The sequence below is a fragment of the Raphanus sativus genome, chromosome 5 (assembly GCF_000801105.2).
Source record: "Raphanus sativus cultivar WK10039 chromosome 5, ASM80110v3, whole genome shotgun sequence".
In the NCBI taxonomy this organism is placed as follows: domain Eukaryota; kingdom Viridiplantae; phylum Streptophyta; class Magnoliopsida; order Brassicales; family Brassicaceae; genus Raphanus; species Raphanus sativus.
Genome location: NC_079515.1, coordinates 35,604,841 through 35,623,618, shown reverse-complemented (window position 1 = coordinate 35,623,618; position 18,778 = coordinate 35,604,841). Strand labels below are relative to the sequence as shown.

General features: G+C 34.2%; 5 protein-coding genes across 5 annotated transcripts; 4 read left to right on the top strand and 1 right to left on the bottom strand.

Annotated features, from left to right (window-relative positions):
* The first annotated feature begins 1,188 nt into the window (after positions 1 to 1,188).
* LOC108858864 (uncharacterized) lies at positions 1,189 to 4,177 on the top strand. Its single transcript, XM_057011143.1, has 6 exons — positions 1,189 to 1,319; positions 1,418 to 1,652; positions 3,109 to 3,278; positions 3,372 to 3,654; positions 3,749 to 3,921; positions 4,017 to 4,177. Exons 1-6 carry the CDS (start codon positions 1,196 to 1,198, stop codon positions 4,175 to 4,177), a joined length of 1,146 nt encoding a protein of 381 aa, XP_056867123.1. The 5' UTR covers positions 1,189 to 1,195.
* A 3,789-nt stretch (positions 4,178 to 7,966) lies between these two features.
* On the top strand, positions 7,967 to 8,470 carry LOC130494991 (uncharacterized). The gene has a single exon (XM_056985879.1). It carries the CDS (start codon positions 7,967 to 7,969, stop codon positions 8,468 to 8,470), a length of 504 nt encoding a protein of 167 aa, XP_056841859.1.
* A 1,565-nt stretch (positions 8,471 to 10,035) lies between these two features.
* Positions 10,036 to 12,053, top strand: LOC130494990 (uncharacterized). Its single transcript, XM_056985878.1, has 6 exons — positions 10,036 to 10,159; positions 10,268 to 10,502; positions 10,751 to 10,920; positions 11,016 to 11,298; positions 11,391 to 11,569; positions 11,659 to 12,053. Exons 1-6 carry the CDS (start codon positions 10,036 to 10,038, stop codon positions 11,817 to 11,819), a joined length of 1,152 nt encoding a protein of 383 aa, XP_056841858.1. The 3' UTR covers positions 11,820 to 12,053.
* Position 12,054: 1 nt separating this feature from the next.
* Positions 12,055 to 13,569, bottom strand: LOC130512612 (reactive Intermediate Deaminase A, chloroplastic-like). Its single transcript, XM_057010772.1, has 6 exons — positions 13,316 to 13,569; positions 13,115 to 13,230; positions 12,853 to 12,897; positions 12,629 to 12,702; positions 12,504 to 12,553; positions 12,055 to 12,372 (listed from the first exon to the last, which is right to left on the bottom strand). The coding sequence occupies exons 1-6, from the start codon at positions 13,476 to 13,478 to the stop codon at positions 12,278 to 12,280; spliced, it is 543 nt and encodes a 180-aa protein (XP_056866752.1). The 5' UTR covers positions 13,479 to 13,569; the 3' UTR covers positions 12,055 to 12,277.
* A 1,162-nt stretch (positions 13,570 to 14,731) lies between these two features.
* On the top strand, positions 14,732 to 17,792 carry LOC108861530 (calcium-dependent protein kinase 9). The gene is made up of 9 exons (XM_018635411.2): positions 14,732 to 14,892; positions 15,061 to 15,961; positions 16,133 to 16,276; positions 16,391 to 16,543; positions 16,643 to 16,755; positions 16,830 to 16,997; positions 17,083 to 17,210; positions 17,281 to 17,380; positions 17,472 to 17,792. The coding sequence occupies exons 2-9, from the start codon at positions 15,241 to 15,243 to the stop codon at positions 17,556 to 17,558; spliced, it is 1,614 nt and encodes a 537-aa protein (XP_018490913.1). The 5' UTR covers positions 14,732 to 14,892; positions 15,061 to 15,240; the 3' UTR covers positions 17,559 to 17,792.
* The last annotated feature ends 986 nt before the right edge of the window (positions 17,793 to 18,778 follow it).

The following is an 18,778-nucleotide window of genomic DNA, read 5'->3' as shown; positions in this document are numbered from 1 at the left end:
TCAATGCAGAAAACTCTGAGTCGTTGTTCTTATAAACTAAATTACCCCTAAACAAGAGCACGCTTTAAACAAACAAAAAAATTCAAACTTGCTCGCCTTTATTAATTAAAAGCTGGAGTGATCTAACTCAAATAAAAGTACAGAGAGTCAAGGTACGGGGAGATTTTGTTAACTCACTGCCCCTTTAGCAGCATATGAAAATTCTCTACCGTTCTCAGTAGTTAAAGACTTCCCCTCCCAACCATTTCATGGCAGATTCAAACGAGTGCCTTGTACGAGTAGATGGCTCGTAAAAGAGTGTATCCGTTAGATTTCACTTTGAGAAGAGCTCTTCTCTATCAAACTGTTGCCCTTCACTCACATCACTGAGCTGAAACCTTCTTCGCAACAGAAAACGATCCAAGGTGTCATCGCTACGCAAGTCTCAAACTTCGTCTCAATATATAATAAACACCTTGAGAAATTTTTAAACCATATACGGAATGCTTTACAGAAACTAATCGAAACCGGAGAAAGAAAATCCACCGGTCTAGTCTAACCCAGTCTATATATAATCCAAGCCGGCGATTATAAAAACAAGAACATGAACTAATCCAACTACAACGTCCACTGCGGATGGGAAGAAAGACACTTAAATCATTAGTCAATAGTTTCGTTATTATAATTCTTTATAGCGATTAGAACATAGAGAAAATTACGCTTAAAAGTCCATTTTAATCCTGTGCAATGCGATTGCATGCACATTTTCTCAATGATATATATACACATTGCATGCACATTTTCTCAATGATATACACGCGTATGCATGGATCAGAAAATGTATTTTACGTGTGTTTTAATTCTGAGCATGCTGGCATAACTTTTTATTGAGTTACTAGATACAACCGAAATATCATTTTTTGTAGAAAGAGCATTTTTAGTAGAAAACAGTAAACTATCATATGCTCTCTCTTTTTCATGCATGCGCGTGTGTATAGACACAAAAGTACATGCAATTTTCTGCTTTAAAAATATGATTTTATTATACTCGGATTCGTGCAAAAAACGTTATTTAAATAAGAAACAATAGTCTGAAGAAATAATTTCATAAATTATAGCATTGACAGAGGCACCTATATATCCCTCCTATGTACTATATAAGTCTCACACCAGTCTTTGTACTCGACACTTTCATTCATATATATAATTTCAAAAGATGAAGAGTCACTATACAAACACCATTTATGTTGTTTATCTCTTATTTTGTCTCTTGATCGGATCGGCCTCTGCACAATCCCTCATACGACAATCCACTGATGACCGAAACACACCTCGACAACGTATGCATGCAATATCTTCTGCTCTGAGATTCGAAACCATATTCAAGAAACCCATGTATTTCCTTTTACTCAAATGCTATGTTTTTGTCTCGAAACAGAGGAGAATGTAGCAAAGGCAGACTCAATCCTGGGAGAAGCGCATTACTTGGATAAAGGTGACCTAGAGATCTCCTCACGTGATTATAAAGTCTCACCTTCAAACCAAGTGACGGGTATGAGAAGTCGTCCTCCAATGTCTTACTCTCTCAAAATGGAGTCTTTCAACACTCTCCTTCAGTCAACAAACACAGAGAGATACGAATCTCGTCCTTTTTCGGTTGGTGGATACAATTGGTATGTTGGTATTTAGTGTCTCTTATACATATCATTGTTTTCATTAACTGTTTAATAATAATCATTAAAATACAAGTTATAATAAAAAAATATTACAAACATTTTCCAACTTAATAAAGATAACTAAACATTTTTAGAAAAAGCATTTTCAATATGTTTTCAAAGATATGTCATATTATTAATATTATATATATTACTTGATAATGGAGGCGATTGGTTAAACTGTAGTTGTAGAAATTTTACTGTATAATTTAGTCTGTAAAATGTTTTGATGTAGTTGTATCTAATGTAGATGTAGAAATTAAACAAAGAAAAAAAGATATTCTCACAGTACTATTTTTTTTGCTTTAAAAAATAAGGCTCATACAATCTATTTTTTAAGTTTTTGTTTTAGCTTTAAAAATTAGATAAAGTATGATTGGTAAATTATATGGTTGTAATTAAAGTCGAACCAATCACCCAATATAGTAGAACATATTACAATTAATACTTTTACTATTATAAAAAAATTCGGTTTATTTCATGAAATCCATTATATTTTGTAAGAATATGAGACGTTCAACATATGTTGGCTATAAAATATACTAATTATGTTTTATTGAGAATCTTCAGTCTGCATATTTTGGCAAAACAAAAATTTTAAGAAATGTACATTGCAAATACATTTTAAAAATAATTTTGTAACTATACTCAACATAATTTAAATAAATCTAAACTACTCTAAATAGATCAATATAATTATCGATGTCTAAATGAATAAAAGTATTAATATCTTAAAATTAAACAGGTTTGAAATTTAAATGGACTGGTCAAAAATGTAATGTATTTAAATAAGGTGCATATATTAGCATCCTTAACAAAGTGTTTAATACGTTTTTTGATGTAAAATATCCTGCACTGTTCAAAAGTGTGGAGCAAAATTTAGTTATACCTTTAAATTAAATATTTGTTTAATATTTTAGTGAATATCTTTTAAAAATAATAGATAATAGTTTATAAAAATTATGATGAGAAAACTATTAATTGTTTAAAAAAAAATATTTATGTTATATTTTAAGTTTTGTATAAAAGAACATATATTTTAAAATTTTGAAATCCTTAATTATTAAGATACGAAGATATATTATGGGTGATAGCACCATTTGTCTTCCCACTCTAAACTTACACTGTTTCGAAGATCGAATCTTAAATACTCAATTTGTTGCAAAAAATATGTTCTTACATATTTTCAATATATATATTTTAATAAAGTAATAATGGTAAACCGTATACATCAAATAAATAAATTATTTTTATTAAATTTTGATTAGTATAAGTTACTGGAAATAGCTATTTACAAAATTAATATATTTATGATTAAAACTAATATATTTTTAATATGTGTGAAAACTAAATGTACATAATTTTGAAACGGATAAAATATTTTAAAAAACTTTTGATGGATCTTGTTATACAGGTCACTTATTGTGTATCCCAAGGGGAACATACAGGATAGTGCTTCAGGGTTCATTTCGCTTTATGTAGCCATAGACAACTCGACTTTCGTTGCTGCACATGAAGAGGTTTTCGCAGATCTCAGGTTTTACGTATTCAAAAAGACCGAGAGGAAGTACTTCACCATCAAAGGTTCTTTCTAATTTTCCATTCTATCAAAAAACATGCAGTGTGTATATACTAGTGACATCTATCTATCTACGTTATAAACCGCACTGACCCCAGATACAAATATATGGCGATACAATATTTTCAAAACGATGTGGGGATTCCCTCGGGTCCTACCTCATGCTACTTTCACAAACCCGAGCAACGGATACCTCTTCGATGGAGATCACTGCGAGTTTGGTGTTGATGTGACTATTCATACTCCCTTTCAAAGATCAGAACTTTTCACTGTCGCTAGGAATTTTCCTAACCCGAGGTACACCTGGACTATTCAGAAGTTCTCCACGCTGCTCGGGGATGTTTACTTCTCTGACGTGTTCTCCATCGGAGGAAGAAGTTGGTAAGTCCAACATTAGTTCAAGATTAAAGCTCTTTTGCTTTAGTTAGAATATAATATTAGTGGTAGCGTAACAAATATTCCGTATGATGATTAGGAATATACAAGTGAATCCAAGTGGCCAAACGGGAGAAGGAAGAGCCTTGTCGATGTTTCTTCTCCTTAATGCGAACGAGAAAATCAGACCCTATGAGAAGATTTATGTTCGAGCCAGGCTTAGAGTCCTTAACAAAGGTGCCTCGCCCAAGGGGAGAACCATCGAAAAGTCACGTAAGCAGATGATATAAATCAGTACTTTATACTATATATATGGACACATCCCTTGTGACTAATGACTGGTTTCTTGTCAACTTTTTTTTTCGCAGTCGATAATTGGTTCACTGGTCCGGGATTAGGTTGGGGATACCGTGAGTTTATCTCTCTAGCTGATCTCAGGGATCCAGAGAGCGGTTATCTCGTGAATGATAAGTTGACGGTTCAAGTCGAAATGGAAGCAATTTCTTCAACAAGGTACTTCCCTAGTTAGATTTCTCTAACCACGGAACTTGTAGCTTTATGTAATTTGCTATCTTATCAAACACTTAATAATAAGAAATGTATGTGTGCGCGTATCACATTAATGCGTTCTGTATGTATCAGCCATCGTATCTACTTTTTTTTGCAAGCACCGATGACGCCTACCGCAGCTCAAAATATGGGTGTATGTCATCAAAAAACGAAACGGACTATATACAAGTTCACATGTTCGTTACTGGAAAGGCAAAATGTTTTCGTCAAAAAAGAAAAGAAAGGCAAAATGTAAAAAGTCACCATTTTTCTGTATTACGTGCAATCGTGATTATAATGAGACTAGATACAAGAATCGATTCCGTGAAAGATCAATAATGCGTGTTATTTGTAGATTATTTTGACTTAATTAATTAGAACACATGACAAAATAAAATAAAATAAGCATAACAGTTAGAACAATTATTTATTTATATTTACGATGCTTCCATTCAAAAAGTACGAAAGCTTTTGTCCTGCTTTGTGTTTTTAGTAAATGTTTGGGAACCCTTCGATCATGAATGTTTTTCTTTCTTGGAACAAAATACCCTTTCACAAATATTTTAAACACTTTCTTAAATATTTATGACTCCCCTCATAAATTAAAGCCTTTTTAGAACATTTAAACCCATTTCTTTCAGAGAGTTCATCTCACTCTCCAGTCCCAAAGATTCATCAAAGGTTTTTGTAAATTATGTGTTGATGGTTCACGTCGAAAAGGAAGCAATTTTTTCAACAGAGTATTTCCCTAGTTGGATGTCTCGTTATACTAACCAAGGCATTTACAGGTCCATATTTGCATTACTATCAACCACTTAATAATATGATTCTTACCACACATGGATGGAGACAGTGGTAGCCGAGTTCTGTTGAATTAAGCATTCAAGGTTTTAAAAAAATTTATAACACTAAATATGTGTGGTCATACGATAAAAATATATGTTTCCAGAAGATTAATCGGTTGGATCTCGGTCCACCGGACATTATTGGTTATCTAGAAAATAATAATAATATGATTTTTTGTCTGTATTTTAAATGAATAGAGTTTTTATAACAGAAACAATACTTAAAACTGTACGACTTTTCTTGGAAGCACTTATGTTTTTTTAACCAAAAAAATGTTTATGGGACATTCAATAATAATTATTTTTCTCAAAATCTCAAAACGTATTCATTGTTCTCCAAAACTCCAACAATTAAATTAAAATTGTTATTCATGAGTCATGAATCATGACCATATAAAAACTGATTTTCGAGTCTGGATCTTCAAGCGTAAAAAGGTGTTTTTACTCACATGTGGTAAATACAAGTCAAACATTAGATGATGCCAAAAAAACTAGATAGATCCTCATAGGCTTTGGATACCAAGGTTTTCCAGTGGACAAATTAAAAACAAATACTTATAGAAATCATTTTTTTTTTGCTAAAATGGCAATATTAAAATTTGTAAGTAAGCTACATTCTTCTTCATAAAAAAACAAAACAAGATCGATATATTATCATAGGCTTTGAATACCAAGAAAGCACTGCCAAAGAAACAAATGAAAATCAAGTTAAAAAAAAACAAAAAAAACAAATGAAAATCTTCTTCTTGGCGGGTTATATTATATTTCCATCACATTCCTATTACATATGCTTTACTGAAATGTTAAACAATTCCTATTCAATATCCAATAGAACATTGGTCAAAAAAAATATCCAATAAAACAGCGGTTATATATATGTGAATATTAAAAAATATATTTTTGTTCTCGTGTGGCAAATACTTCTTCCGTTTCACGAAAAATATCATTTTAATATTTTTCACACAGATTAAAAATGATTGAATGTATTTGAATTCTCATTAATTACACATATTTAACCAATAGTATTAGAGATAAATGAAATAATTTATAAAATAAATGCATTTGTAGTTAATATTAAACTGAAATTTGTATTGCAATTCTAAAGCGACACTCTTTTTGTAACAAGAAAAGTGTTAAACTGATATTTATATGAAACAGAAGGAATATCAATTTTCATACTTAAGTTAATAAAGTTATAACTATGTTAATTAATCAATCTATATCTTTCCATTAAGAATGTGAATTTTTCCAAAAAATTGATAAAGTGCTTCTTCAAAAATTAATTATGGATTTTAATTTAAATATCCAAAAATAATATGTGTTTTCCCAAGAAAATAAAATAATCAAGATTTTTGGTTGTTCAATTGATTTGAAATCTGGAATATTTACTAAAAATTACACAAAACTTGAATTTTAATTCAAATATATACATTAAATTTAATCAAATGCAAAATAGTTTTAAAAGGATAGTAATATTACAACTAGTTTCTTATGACCCAACATAAAATTATAAATATTTTTTACGATTATAACCCTTTTAAACAATGAAATCTTATTTGAGAAGAGTTATCGAGTCAATATTTTTTTTCGAGAAGTCTACTCATGTATTTAATCCTAAAATTAATTTATAAAATTATAAAAATATTTTGATGAAAAATAAATTAAAATTATGTAAATATAAACAATTTTAAATCATGTAAAATTAAATCTAATAAAGTTAAACTTTTTAACATATATGAGTGAATTAGTTTGTAAGTGATGGTTGTCCATTAGTTAGAATTTTTAACATATGTTCAAGTAATATTGCTATTTTTAGGTTGGATTTTAGAATCTTAATTATTTTGAAAAAATAAAATTTGTAATAAAAGTGTTTATTTTTATTTATAAATTGATTCTATGATTAATGAAATGTTTGTTTCTATCTAGTTAAAGTATATGATTTTAGGGTTTAAAAGTAAAAGACATCTTAAAAAATTTACCAAAAAACTATCCATTAAAAACTCCTTCAGAAGTCTTCTTTTTCGAAAAGTTTTCTTTTACCCATTTTTAACTTAATTAGTTTTTTTCACACATTTTCTTCTTTTTTCAAAATGGTTGTAACAGAATAAAAAATCACTCTAAAAACTATCTAACATTTATCTAATCCTTTGAACTTGAAGTCACCACTTATATCAATTTTTCATCTTTTTATCTAATGTCTTTCTCACTTAAAGTTTTTGTTGGTTTTTCATTCCATAGTTTTCATCTTCATTTTTAAAATGGTAATTCTGTCAAATCTGGATATGTATTTGTGTTTTGTTTTTTTAGATTTGAATAAAGCTATAGATTTAATTTAAAGTGATTGTTTTGTTTAATATAAATTTTTGTTTACTATAAAAACTAGTATCGGGATTCGTTATTATAACTGTTTTAACTTTATTTTATTCCCCGCATTTCATAATACTATAATTTAAATTGAAGATTTGTGTTGTTTCAAAATATAAAAGGTTTTAACATAATTGTACAGTTTTAATTTTATGAGAAAATGTTCAACTAGTTATATTTTACTATCTTTTTAATGATTGGTTGAATTGTTTTAATTTATAGTTTTAATAGTTTTTAACCGAAAAGTATTTTTATATTTGTAGTTTCATCTATAACATTATATATTATAAAATAGAGAGAGTAATTGTTATGGCGATTCAAACAACGATCCTGATGATTGGAAATGGCATAAATTCGTCTGGTCACCAAGCCTCTTACCAAAAATTAAAATTTTCCTATGGAAAGTGGGCCAGAATGCCTTACCTACAGGTGAAAATCTGCAAAGAAGAAACATACAAGTCTCGACTTCTTGTTGCCGTTGCGGAGAACCGGAGACTACGCTGCACTTACTATTCCACTGCTCCTTTGCTCGGGAAGTGTGGAGTAGTAATCTTTGGACGATGCAAATCGATCCTTCTCAGCTCGTTTCTTTCAAGGAAGCTCTTATCCTCTCATCTACTTGGATTGCGCTTCCCCCATATGGCTTCACCAGCAATATCTTCCCTTGGATTTGCTGGCTTATCTGGACCTCGAGAAATCGACTCATCTTCGAGAAGAGAGCCTCAACACCAAGAGAAATCGTGCTTGGCGCGATCACGGCCGTGAAGGAATGGGACTTGGCTCAAGCAAAGACCAAAAATTGTGGCATCACCTCTCCGATCTCCAGTGGTTTCCCATCTCAGCAGAATCCCGAGCTTCCTTCGATCTATTGCAACACAGACGCCGCGTGGAGAGCAGACTCAAGAAACGCCGGCTTAGCTTGGGTCTTTTCAGATCATGAAGGGCAGGAACACAACAGAGGATCGCAATTCCAGGACAACGTCTCTTCATCTTGCATGGCTGAGGCTCTGGCTGTGAGAAGTGCCCTTCTACACGCAGCGGAGATCAACATCACCTCTATCTGACTCATATCAGATTCACAAGTGCTCATCGGAGCTATCACCTCGGGACGTCATCCGACTGAGCTTTACGGAGTACTTTCGGACATCGCCAAATCGTCGTTTTCGTTTTGTCGTTTTTCTTTCATCAGAAGAGAGTTAAATGGACTAGCGGACTTAAATGCAAAGGCCCGTTTGCATTCTGGCCCAAGCTTATGTAACTCATAAACCTTCCTATTTTAATATCATTATCAGTTGCCCAAAAAAAAAGTAGTCTCAGTTTCAAAAAAAAGAAGTTACATTGTAGTTTTGTGCATGCGATTGCATATTTGCATGTAGATTTTGTCAATAATATACACGCGTTTGCAGTAATCAGCGTGAGAATATTATAGAAGCACGCGTATGCGTGGATCAGCAACTGTATTTTACGTGTGTATTACTGTGTGCATGCTGGCATATATTTTTATTGAACAAATAAATGTATTAAATGTATATATTGAGTAAATAGATACAATTGAACAACCACATTTTTTGTATAAAAAAGTATATTATTATATGCTCTCTCTTTTTCATGGATGCATGCGCGTGTATATAGACACAAAAATACATGCAGTTTTCTGCTTTAATAAAACTAAATTACTTAATTAAATTTATTTTTATTTTTAAAAGTAAAACAATTAAATAATTGACATTTGGATAATGAAGTTGTTTTGAAGTTCTAAACTTCGAGTTTAAAGTTTTAAGAACTTCTTCACTTTCTCTCTTCTCCTTTTAATTTCTTTTCTTTATTTTCTTAATAATTACATACTCATAATATTTTCTCCTAGTTCCTTTCTAAAAGTGTTCTTAGAGCATGTTCAACACTGAAAACATCACCAACAAATAAGTGAAACATATGTGTGTAAGTGTTGGAACCGTTTCTTATAATTTTTAGTTAAGAGCTTTTCAATTTTATCTTTCTTAAATTTTTACTCCATCTATTTCATTTTAAATATTACTTTTAACATATGCAAACAGACTAAAAAATCATTTAATTTTGTATATTTTTTATATAAAATATTATTATTCATGCATTTCAACCAATAAAAAATAAAACGAAGAATAAAACTAATAAATTTTACATTTAAATATTAAAAAAGTATTTATTTTACAACGAAATTTTTTTCTACACTAAATATAAAACTGAAGAAATATTATTTTATTTGTTTTTTTCTTAGAAATTTGTGTCAAGAAACTACCGATAAACATGTTCTTCTACTCTCTGGTTAGTGCATAAAAGAAAGTTAATTAAAATACGAAACAACATGTATATGTAATAATTTCATAGATACATTAGCATTGACAGAGGCACCTATCTCTCCTATCAACTATATAAGTCTCTTAAAAAAGGGGAAAAAAAAACTATATGTCTTTGTTCAAAAAAAAAAAAACTATATGTCTTTTTTTTTTTTTTTTTTTATAAAGTCTTTGTACTCTCTATATAAGTCTCACACCACTACAAAGGGGGGGGGGGGGGGGGAACTATATAAGTCTCACACCACTACACCAGTCTTTGCACTCTACACTTCCATTCATATATACAATCTCAAAAGATGAAGAGTCACTACACAAACACCATAAATGGTGTTTGTCTCTTATTTTGTCTTTTGATCACCTCTTCCTCTGCACAACCCCTCATACGACAACCCACTGATGACCGAACCACAATTATACAGCGTATGCATGCAATATCTTATGCTCTGATTCGAACCCATATTTAAGAGATCCTTTAACGTCTTGTTCTATTTTACTCAAGTGCTCTGGTTTTTTTTTTCCTTGAAACAGAGGAGAATGGAGCACAACCAAACTCAATCCTGGGAGAAGCGCATTACTTAAATGAAGATGATCTAGAGATCTCTTCACGTGATTATAAAGTCTCACCTTCAAACTTAGTGACGGGTATGAGAGATCGTCCTCCGATGTCTTACTCTCTTAGAATGGAGTCTTTCAACACACTTCTTCAGTCAAACTTCACAGAAAGATACGAATCTCGTCCTTTTCCCGTTGGTGGATACAACTGGTATGTTGGTATTCTGATATTATTTCTTCTGAATATAGAACCCGCTCTAATCATAGACAAGTGAAATATCAGTCAATAGTTTTAAAACAAAAATTGTTTAGAACAAAAGAAAATTATTAAAATACTTATTAAATTAGTATTTTCTTTAATCCCCAAAAATCTCGTGTCTCCTAATCTTTTTTTTTTTCTCGTGTCTCCTAATCGAATATTACATATTAAAAAACTTTCGATGGATATTGTTTATACAGGTCACTTATTGTGTATCCCAACGGGAACAGGCAGGATGGTGGTTCAGGGTTCATTTCGCTTTACTTAGCCATAGACAACTCCACTCTCGTTGCTGCAGATCAAGAGGTTTTCGTAGATCTCACGTTTTACGTATTCAAAAGGACCGAGAGGAATTTCTACACCATCCAAGGTTTCTTTCTAAATTTTCCATTTTATCAAGAAACATGCAATGTGTATATACTAATACTATAGTAGTGACATCTATCTATCTATGTTTTAATCCAGATACTGATGTATGGCAATACAATATTTTCAAAACGATGTGGGGATTCCCTCGGGTCCTCCCTCTTGATATCTTCAGAAACCCGAGCAACGGATACCTCTTCGATGGAGATAACTGCGAGTTTGGTGTTGATGTGACTGTTCACTCTCCCTTTCAAAGTTCAGAACTTTTCACTGTCGCTAGGAATTTCCCTAACCCGAAGTTCACATGGACTATTCAGAGGTTCTCCACGCTGGTAGGAGATACGCACAACTCTAATACGTTCTCAGTCGGAGGAAGGAATTGGTGAGTCCAACACTATTTCAAGAGTAAAGCTCTTTTGATTTTAGTTAGCGTATAGTGGTAGAGTAGTAACAGATATTCCATATGTTGAACAGGAATATACAAATATTTCCACGTGGCCGTGCAACGGCAGCGGGAAGAGCCATGTCCATGTTTCTTATCCTTAATGAGAACGAGAAAGTTAGACCCAATGAGAAGATTTATGTTCGAGCAAGGCTTAGAGTTATTAACCAAAAGATCTTCTCGTTATTGTGGACAACCATCGAAAGGCCAAGTAAGCACATGATCCCTTCATCGGTACTATAAATTAATCCTCGATGACTAATGAATGTCTCCTTGTCAATTTTTTTTCTTTTTTTGCAGTCGATCATTGGTTCACTACTCCGGGACTAGGTTGGGGATACGATGAGTTTATCTCTCTAGATGATCTAAGAGATTTTTGGAAAGGTTATGTGATGGGTGATGTGTTGATAGTTGAAGTCGAAATGGAGGCAGTTTCTTCAACTAAGTATTTTCCTAGTTAGATTTCTCTAACCAGGGAACTTAAGTTGTTGCTCTATGTTTGTTTTTTATTATCAACCAACAATAATAAGAAATGTATGTGTTTGTGTTTCAAATAATTGAGTTTTGTATATCAAAACATCATCTCTCTTCTAATTAAGAACTGCATTCTCAAGATGGAGTCTTTCAACACTCTCCTTAAGTCAAACTACGCAGAGAGATACGAGTCTCGCCCTTTTTGCAGTTGGTGGATTCAACTTACCAAACACTATCTTTGTTCAGCATAGCTAGGCATTCAAGGTTTCTTAAAAAAAACATTGTACTTAATATATATCAAGTCAAAACTTCAAAATGACGGTCAAATAGAAGACTACATCGCTTATTCTTGATTTAGGGATATGATAAGATAAGCCCCCCCCAAAACCATGGTTTATTGTCTTATTTGTTTTGACATCTTTCCCCACCTCTTCATAGCGTGTTTCTAGAGTGTTGCAATACATTCGATCTCGATCTTGGCGTTCAGAGGCAAAGCCGCGACTTGATATGTTGATCGTGCTGGAGAAGGAGCTGGGAAGTCTGCACCAGACCAAAAAAAAAGGTTCAAAGTATTTAACACCACATTTAAAAAAAAAAAACAATACATAGACGGTAATTATGCATTTTAGAACCAAAAGTAGGAACAGTAATGAAGTTATAAAAGAGCTCACATTTGGCGTATATCTCGTTCACTTTCTTGAAGTCACCCAAGTCAGCAAGCCTGTGACAGAAACCAAAAAAACCCCAAAGATATTAGATTCAAAAACTCAAATGGATAAATGATTCTAAAACGTACATGATCGTTGTCTTCACCACGGAGGAGTAATCAGAACCACTGGCTTTCAGTATCTCCCCCATGTTCTTGAGCACCTTCGTTATTCCAATAGAAAAAACAATAACAGAAGCAATGAGACAAAATCAGTAGAGAAAGACAAGAGTAACTCAACGGAAGTGGAAACTGCTGTAAGCGAAGCTAATCTTTATAGAGACAACAATGAGACAGTTGGAAAGCTAGTTCACCTGCTCTGTCTGATCCTCAACGCTGTCTGAAGCAAACTTTCCAGTCTATATATACACAAAAAAAAGTTGCAATCTTAGTAGAACCCAGAGATAAGAAGAGGAAGAAGAAACAATGTGGTGAGTGTTAAAAACTTCATTTATATATATGATAAGGAAAAAAAAAGAGACGAAAAAGTTGCAATCTTAGTAGAACCCATAGAAGAGGAAGAAGAAACAATATGATGATTTAGAAAAACTTCAAATATATATGATAAGGAGGGACCTCAGGTATAAGTCCAAGAACACCAGAGAGGAAAACTAAATTATTAGCTTTGATAGCCTGAGAGTATGGTCCCAAAGCAGCTGGTGCTTTCTCTGTTGCCACTACTTCCTTCTTACCTAAAAGAACCCACAACAAGACTAATAAGCAGATGCATCGGCCAGGCCATTTTATGATTAGTAGGATGATAGAGTGAATGGTTACCAGAAGCAGCGGCCGAGATAGTGAGTGAAGCGAAAGGAATAGATTTAGAAGACATTGTTGACACACCAGCGTTGGCAACCAAAGGGCAACGAGAGAAGAACCCAAGTGGTGCGGAGAAGTGGAGCTTTGGAGAGGTTATCGACTTGAAGAGTGACAAAGTCATTTCTCTATTTACGGCGCAGGTTTACACAAAAGCAAAAGAAGACCAAACAGTCTTTGAGAGAGAGTAAGGTAGGTACGCAGATGATTCTCGTGTCTCGTTCTCTCCTCCTTTATCATACCCTTTTCACATTTCCAAATTTGCCCTTATTTTGGTCCGTATATTACTGCGGAAACAAAGTGTTTTTTTTTTCTGAAGTTTTAAAGTTGTAGAGCTTGGACACAGTGGGCTATGAAGCCCATACTAATCCCAATAACGTTTTATTTGATAACTACTTTGTTTTGTACATTAATCGTTTTGCCTAGGAAACCACTTACTATGGTCACGCCTCTCTAGCTTTTTATTAGTGTGTCATCAAACTAGTGTACCAATTATCTTTCTATCAAAAATATATCACTTTCTAATTACAACCATATGATTTCGTTTTAGACTCTAGGTTTTATGCAGAGTGACAATAACCTTAGACAAAGGTTGATCACACACATGTAGCATCAGTCCATAGAGTTGGACCGTGGTGATGACTCCGGCTACCAACTCGCCTTTAATACATCCGATGTCTGTGGTGTGACCTTCCATGCCTCATACAATGGCGGCTACTACAATACTAGCTACATCAAAAAGTACTAGTGACAATTTGTGGTCTTATAAAATTGTTATACATAAGAATGTGGATGGATTAAAGCCATGTGATATGTTAAGCAATACATTACTAAAAAGAAAGTGTCTTTTGTAAGAATAGGTAGGTAGTCCACAGATGAGATAACTTAATTCAATTAAGGTAGGTATGAATGCAGCATAGTGACAGCATTTTTAGGAAAAGGGAAAGTATAATTCAAAAGGTTTCTAAAACTGTTTATTTTTGGAAAATGCATGTATCTGAGATAATTTAAATATGATAAAACCAACAAAAGAAAAACTTATAGACACCCAAGTCAAAAGATGTACACACTACAATACTGTACAAGTATAAAAACAACCAGAGCTTCAAAACGCGTACGTGTTCTTAGAAGCAAAAGTGTCAAACATAAAATTCGGTTATTCTTTTTTTGTCATCTGCACGATATTTTTTCAGACAAGAAGAAAAACATTCATAATCTCTGTCTTATCTGGCCAGTGGTGGAATAATTCGGAGTAATAATGGGAAAATGATGACAAATTAAACTAATAAAAAAAAGACTACTGAAGAAAGCGTTTGACTCCGTGTTGATGTAATAGACTCTTTTACTTTTCAACATCTATCTTTCCCAGAAAAAGCCGCCCTCTCTCCTCTTCCTATAATATGAACCCACCACTACCACCACCACTTGTTCTCCATTCATGCTTCTCATGATTTATTCTGCAACTTTTTCAACTCTCTAATTTTTAAATAATCATCAAATCCATCTGGCAAACATTATTTCTTGCTTCATGAACTAAGGTAATATTTATCTGAAAGCGTTGCTGAAGTGATGCTTCCACGTCTTGATATTATTATATAACGTCCCAACTAATTATTTAAAACGAATCTGACTTTTTCTTAAAATTTCTCTCTTGTTCCTTCCTTCTTTGATCATCTGCAAACATATTCACTTCTATCATCCAAAAGCTGCGATCATTTTCTCTCTCTGGGTCTTCAGAATTCGAGCTAACTTAGCTAAAGGCGTGATCTTTCTTCTCCGGGTCGTCAGAATCTGAGCTAAAGTTGCCATCTTTATTCTCTGGGTCGTCGTCATTTGAGCCAACTTAGTCAAAGTTGCGATCTTTCTTCTCTGGGTTGTCGGAAATCATGGGGAACTGTTTTGCAAAGAACAATGGATTGGTGAAGGCTCAGCAAAACGGGCAGACCAGATCAGTTGAAGTGGATCAGACCCACCAAGATCCACCGTCGTATACTCCACAGCCTAGAAGCCAGACGCCGGAGAAACCCCCTTCCGGGACGAATCAACCGCCGCCGTGGAGAATGGCGGCACCAGCACCAAGCCCCAAAGCGGCAAGGAGCAGTTCTATCCTAGAGAACGCTTACGAGGACGTGAAGCTGTTCTACACATTGGGGAAAGAGCTAGGACGAGGGCAGTTCGGGGTGACGTATCTCTGCACGGAGAACTCGACGGGGAAGAAGTACGCTTGCAAGTCCATCTCGAAGAAGAAGCTGGTGACGAAAGCTGATAAGGATGATATGAGGAGAGAGATTCAGATCATGCAGCATTTGAGTGGGCAGCCTAACATTGTGGAGTTTAAAGGAGCGTATGAGGATGAGAAGGCTGTGAATCTGGTCATGGAGCTTTGCGCTGGTGGCGAGTTGTTTGATAGGATCATTGCTAAAGGGCATTACAGTGAGAGAGCAGCTGCTTCTGTGTGTAGACAGATTGTGAGTGTTGTCAAGATTTGTCATTTCATGGGTGTGTTGCATAGAGACTTGAAGCCTGAGAATTTCTTGCTTTCTAGCAAAGATGACAAGGCTTTGATCAAGGCTACTGATTTTGGCTTGTCTGTCTTCATTGAAGAGGGTAAAAATATAAACAAATATGTTTCTCCTTTCCCTAGCATTGGTGGACTTGAGTTATATTGTTTTTGTGTCTTGTGTTTCTTGGTTTGTAATTGCATTAAGATGAACTCTCTGGTAAAGTTTGATGTTGCTTAGTATTCATCATTTGATTGTTTCTTCTTCTTCTTTACAGGAAAAGTATATAGAGACATTGTTGGGAGTGCATACTATGTTGCTCCTGAAGTCTTGCGACGTAGATACGGGAAAGAAGTTGATATATGGAGTGCTGGAATCATATTATACATTCTACTTAGTGGTGTGCCCCCGTTTTGGGCTGGTAACACATTCTATCTCTTGTGCCATTACATTTTCATTCATATGTTTATATAACAGCTGATATATAATATAAATATGGTTGTTGTTTGTTCATCTTTCTATCATGGATATGTAGAGACCGAGAAAGGGATATTTGATGCTATATTGGAAGGCCATATCGACTTTGAAAGCCAGCCTTGGCCATCAATCTCCAACAGTGCTAAAGATCTTGTGCGTAAAATGCTGACTGCTGATCCAAAAAGGAGGATCTCTGCTGCTGATGTTCTTGGTAAGTAGTAGTATCCCTGTCAAGGATGGAATCTTGAACTTGTTTTACATTATCTGTTCATTCTTGATCCTGAGACTTGGTTTGATTGTTTTTGTGCAGAGCATCCATGGCTTAGAGAAGGAGAAGCATCGGACAAGCCGATCGACAGTGCTGTTCTCTCAAGGATGAAACAGTTTAGAGCAATGAATAAGCTAAAGCAACTTGCCTTAAAGGTGACTTCCAAGACTTTCAATTATAAACTGTGTTTGCTTGTCTCGTTGTGCTAAAAGATTTAGATCCCGAATAGGTCATTGCCGAGAATATTAACACGGAAGAGATCCAAGGATTGAAGGCAATGTTTGCTAACATAGACACAGACAACAGTGGCACAATCACATATGAAGAACTGAAAGAAGGATTGGCCAAGTTGGGATCTAAACTCACAGAAGCTGAAGTGAAGCAGCTCATGGATGCTGTAAGTTTTTTGCTCTTAAGCTGAACTCATTTTCCGTTCTTTTTAACTTTTTTAAGAACTCATATCTCCTGGGGTTGTGATTTAGGCTGATGTTGATGGGAACGGGTCAATGGACTACATAGAGTTCATTACTGCAACTATGCATAGACACAGGCTTGAAAGTGATGAGAATCTTTACAAGGCCTTCCAGCATTTTGACAAAGACGGCAGCGGGTAAGTGAAAACCGTTTCTTCTCATTTAATTTGTAAGAGAGCTCACCATTTTTTGCATGTGTGGGGACAGATACATTACAATAGACGAGCTGGAAGTGGCGTTGAAGGAGTATGGAATGGGAGATGATGCAACAATCAAAGAGGTTCTCTCAGATGTTGACTCTGATAACGTAAGTCAAAACATCTCCTCATCTTCTTCTTCTTCTTTCATGAAAGCTAGTTCAGAGTCCATAATGTGTGTTTTGCTCCTCCTCAATGCAGGATGGTAGAATCAACTATGAAGAATTCTGTGCGATGATGAGAAGTGGAAATCCACAACAACAACAGCAACAACCGCGGCTGTTCTAAGGGGACATTGCTCCAGGATTCAAAGTATGAAGAGGAGGAGAAATGGTATGTATCTAATCCAGAAAGTCATGAGCTGTATTTATCAATGTTTATTCAGACAAAAGCTACATAAAACCAGAAAGATACTCAGAACTCTTTGATTGCTTGTGTTTTGTGACTTTTCTTCTGTTTTGTCTATTCTTTGTGTGTTCTGTTGTACCAAGGCTGTTGTGCTATGAGAGAAAAGTTTTCTAATTTTTTTTCCCAAGATTATGATGTTTGCAGTGTTTAAACCTGATATGAAACAAAAACCAACTCCACTTCTCCGACAACATCAGACGGACAAGCTTTTTTCCTTTTTTTTTACAATTGGTGCAGCGACTGTCTCTTAAACATTTTTCATCACATTAATCTAAAGAAAATTAGGGGCAATAACCTCGTAGTAATAAGAAGAAGAAAAAAGAGAACATGTCTACTCATCCTATATGAAATACTAATAAGATGTATATACTTTTGATATCTAAGTCGTTAAATACAAGTGGTGTATACACTCTCATCAGTTGGAAGCTGATGTCATGCTTCTTTAGCACGATCGCAAACCGTAAACTTCTTTCTCATATAGTGGTGCTTGTAAAAGAATCCTCTGTGACTCGGATAGTAATATCATATTATTAACATATTTTTTGAGCAACATATGGAATGGAAACACTCTGGACATGTGGTTGGTTTGACGCCATCACCTACTTCCACTTAGTTGACAAACCAACATACAAGATGGAAGACAATTCCATCAAATCACATTTGAGATTATTACTTCATACATTTCCCAATTTAGATGAGCATAAGCTCAGCTGTGACTGGATTCTGAATACCGGGCACATTTGCCCCTAGATCATCTTTTTTTTCTTTTGTCAACAACCCTTAGATCATCATTTTTTTTTTCACACTGAAATTAAGATTATATTAGATCGGAACTACAGTTTTGTCCGGCGAATACCATCCCGGAAATACAAAGTCCGGCGGACAACGATACAGTCCCCGGAAAAGATAGCCCACAAGCGGGAGATAACATGAAATAAGAAACAAACATACATATGAAATAAACATACGAAACTAGACTAAACCTAAAAACAGATCAAATTTAATTCCAGAATTCTCAAGAAACAAACATGCAAGAGACATAAACAGCAGGGAGCCTTCTTTGAACAAAGACAAATCGATTAGAGCAATCATGGCCAATT

Bases quoted from the DNA above. Each gene is read 5' to 3' on its own strand.
- LOC130512612 (XM_057010772.1), bottom strand. From the start codon at position 13,478: ATGACTTTGTCACTCTTCAAGTCGATAACCTCTCCAAAGCTCCACTTC. The intron at 12,898-13,114 runs GTCCCTCCTTAT...GTGTATATATAG, and splicing joins TTCTTGGACTTATACCTGAG to ACTGGAAAGTTTGCTTCAGA. The intron at 12,373-12,503 runs GTGAGCTCTTTT...GGTCTGGTGCAG, and splicing joins GAACGAGATATACGCCAAAT to ACTTCCCAGCTCCTTCTCCA.
- LOC130494991 (XM_056985879.1), top strand. From the start codon at position 7,967: ATGCAAATCGATCCTTCTCAGCTCGTTTCTTTCAAGGAAGCTCTTATC.
- LOC108858864 (XM_057011143.1), top strand. From the start codon at position 1,196: ATGAAGAGTCACTATACAAACACCATTTATGTTGTTTATCTCTTATTT. The intron at 3,279-3,371 runs GTTCTTTCTAAT...CACTGACCCCAG, and splicing joins GAAGTACTTCACCATCAAAG to ATACAAATATATGGCGATAC. The intron at 3,922-4,016 runs GTAAGCAGATGA...TTTTTTTCGCAG, and splicing joins GAGAACCATCGAAAAGTCAC to TCGATAATTGGTTCACTGGT.
- LOC108861530 (XM_018635411.2), top strand. From the start codon at position 15,241: ATGGGGAACTGTTTTGCAAAGAACAATGGATTGGTGAAGGCTCAGCAA. The intron at 16,756-16,829 runs GTGACTTCCAAG...GATCCCGAATAG, and splicing joins TAAAGCAACTTGCCTTAAAG to GTCATTGCCGAGAATATTAA. The intron at 17,211-17,280 runs GTAAGTGAAAAC...GTGTGGGGACAG, and splicing joins TTTGACAAAGACGGCAGCGG to ATACATTACAATAGACGAGC.
- LOC130494990 (XM_056985878.1), top strand. From the start codon at position 10,036: ATGAAGAGTCACTACACAAACACCATAAATGGTGTTTGTCTCTTATTT. The intron at 10,160-10,267 runs GTATGCATGCAA...TCCTTGAAACAG, and splicing joins CCGAACCACAATTATACAGC to AGGAGAATGGAGCACAACCA. The intron at 11,570-11,658 runs GTAAGCACATGA...CTTTTTTTGCAG, and splicing joins GACAACCATCGAAAGGCCAA to TCGATCATTGGTTCACTACT.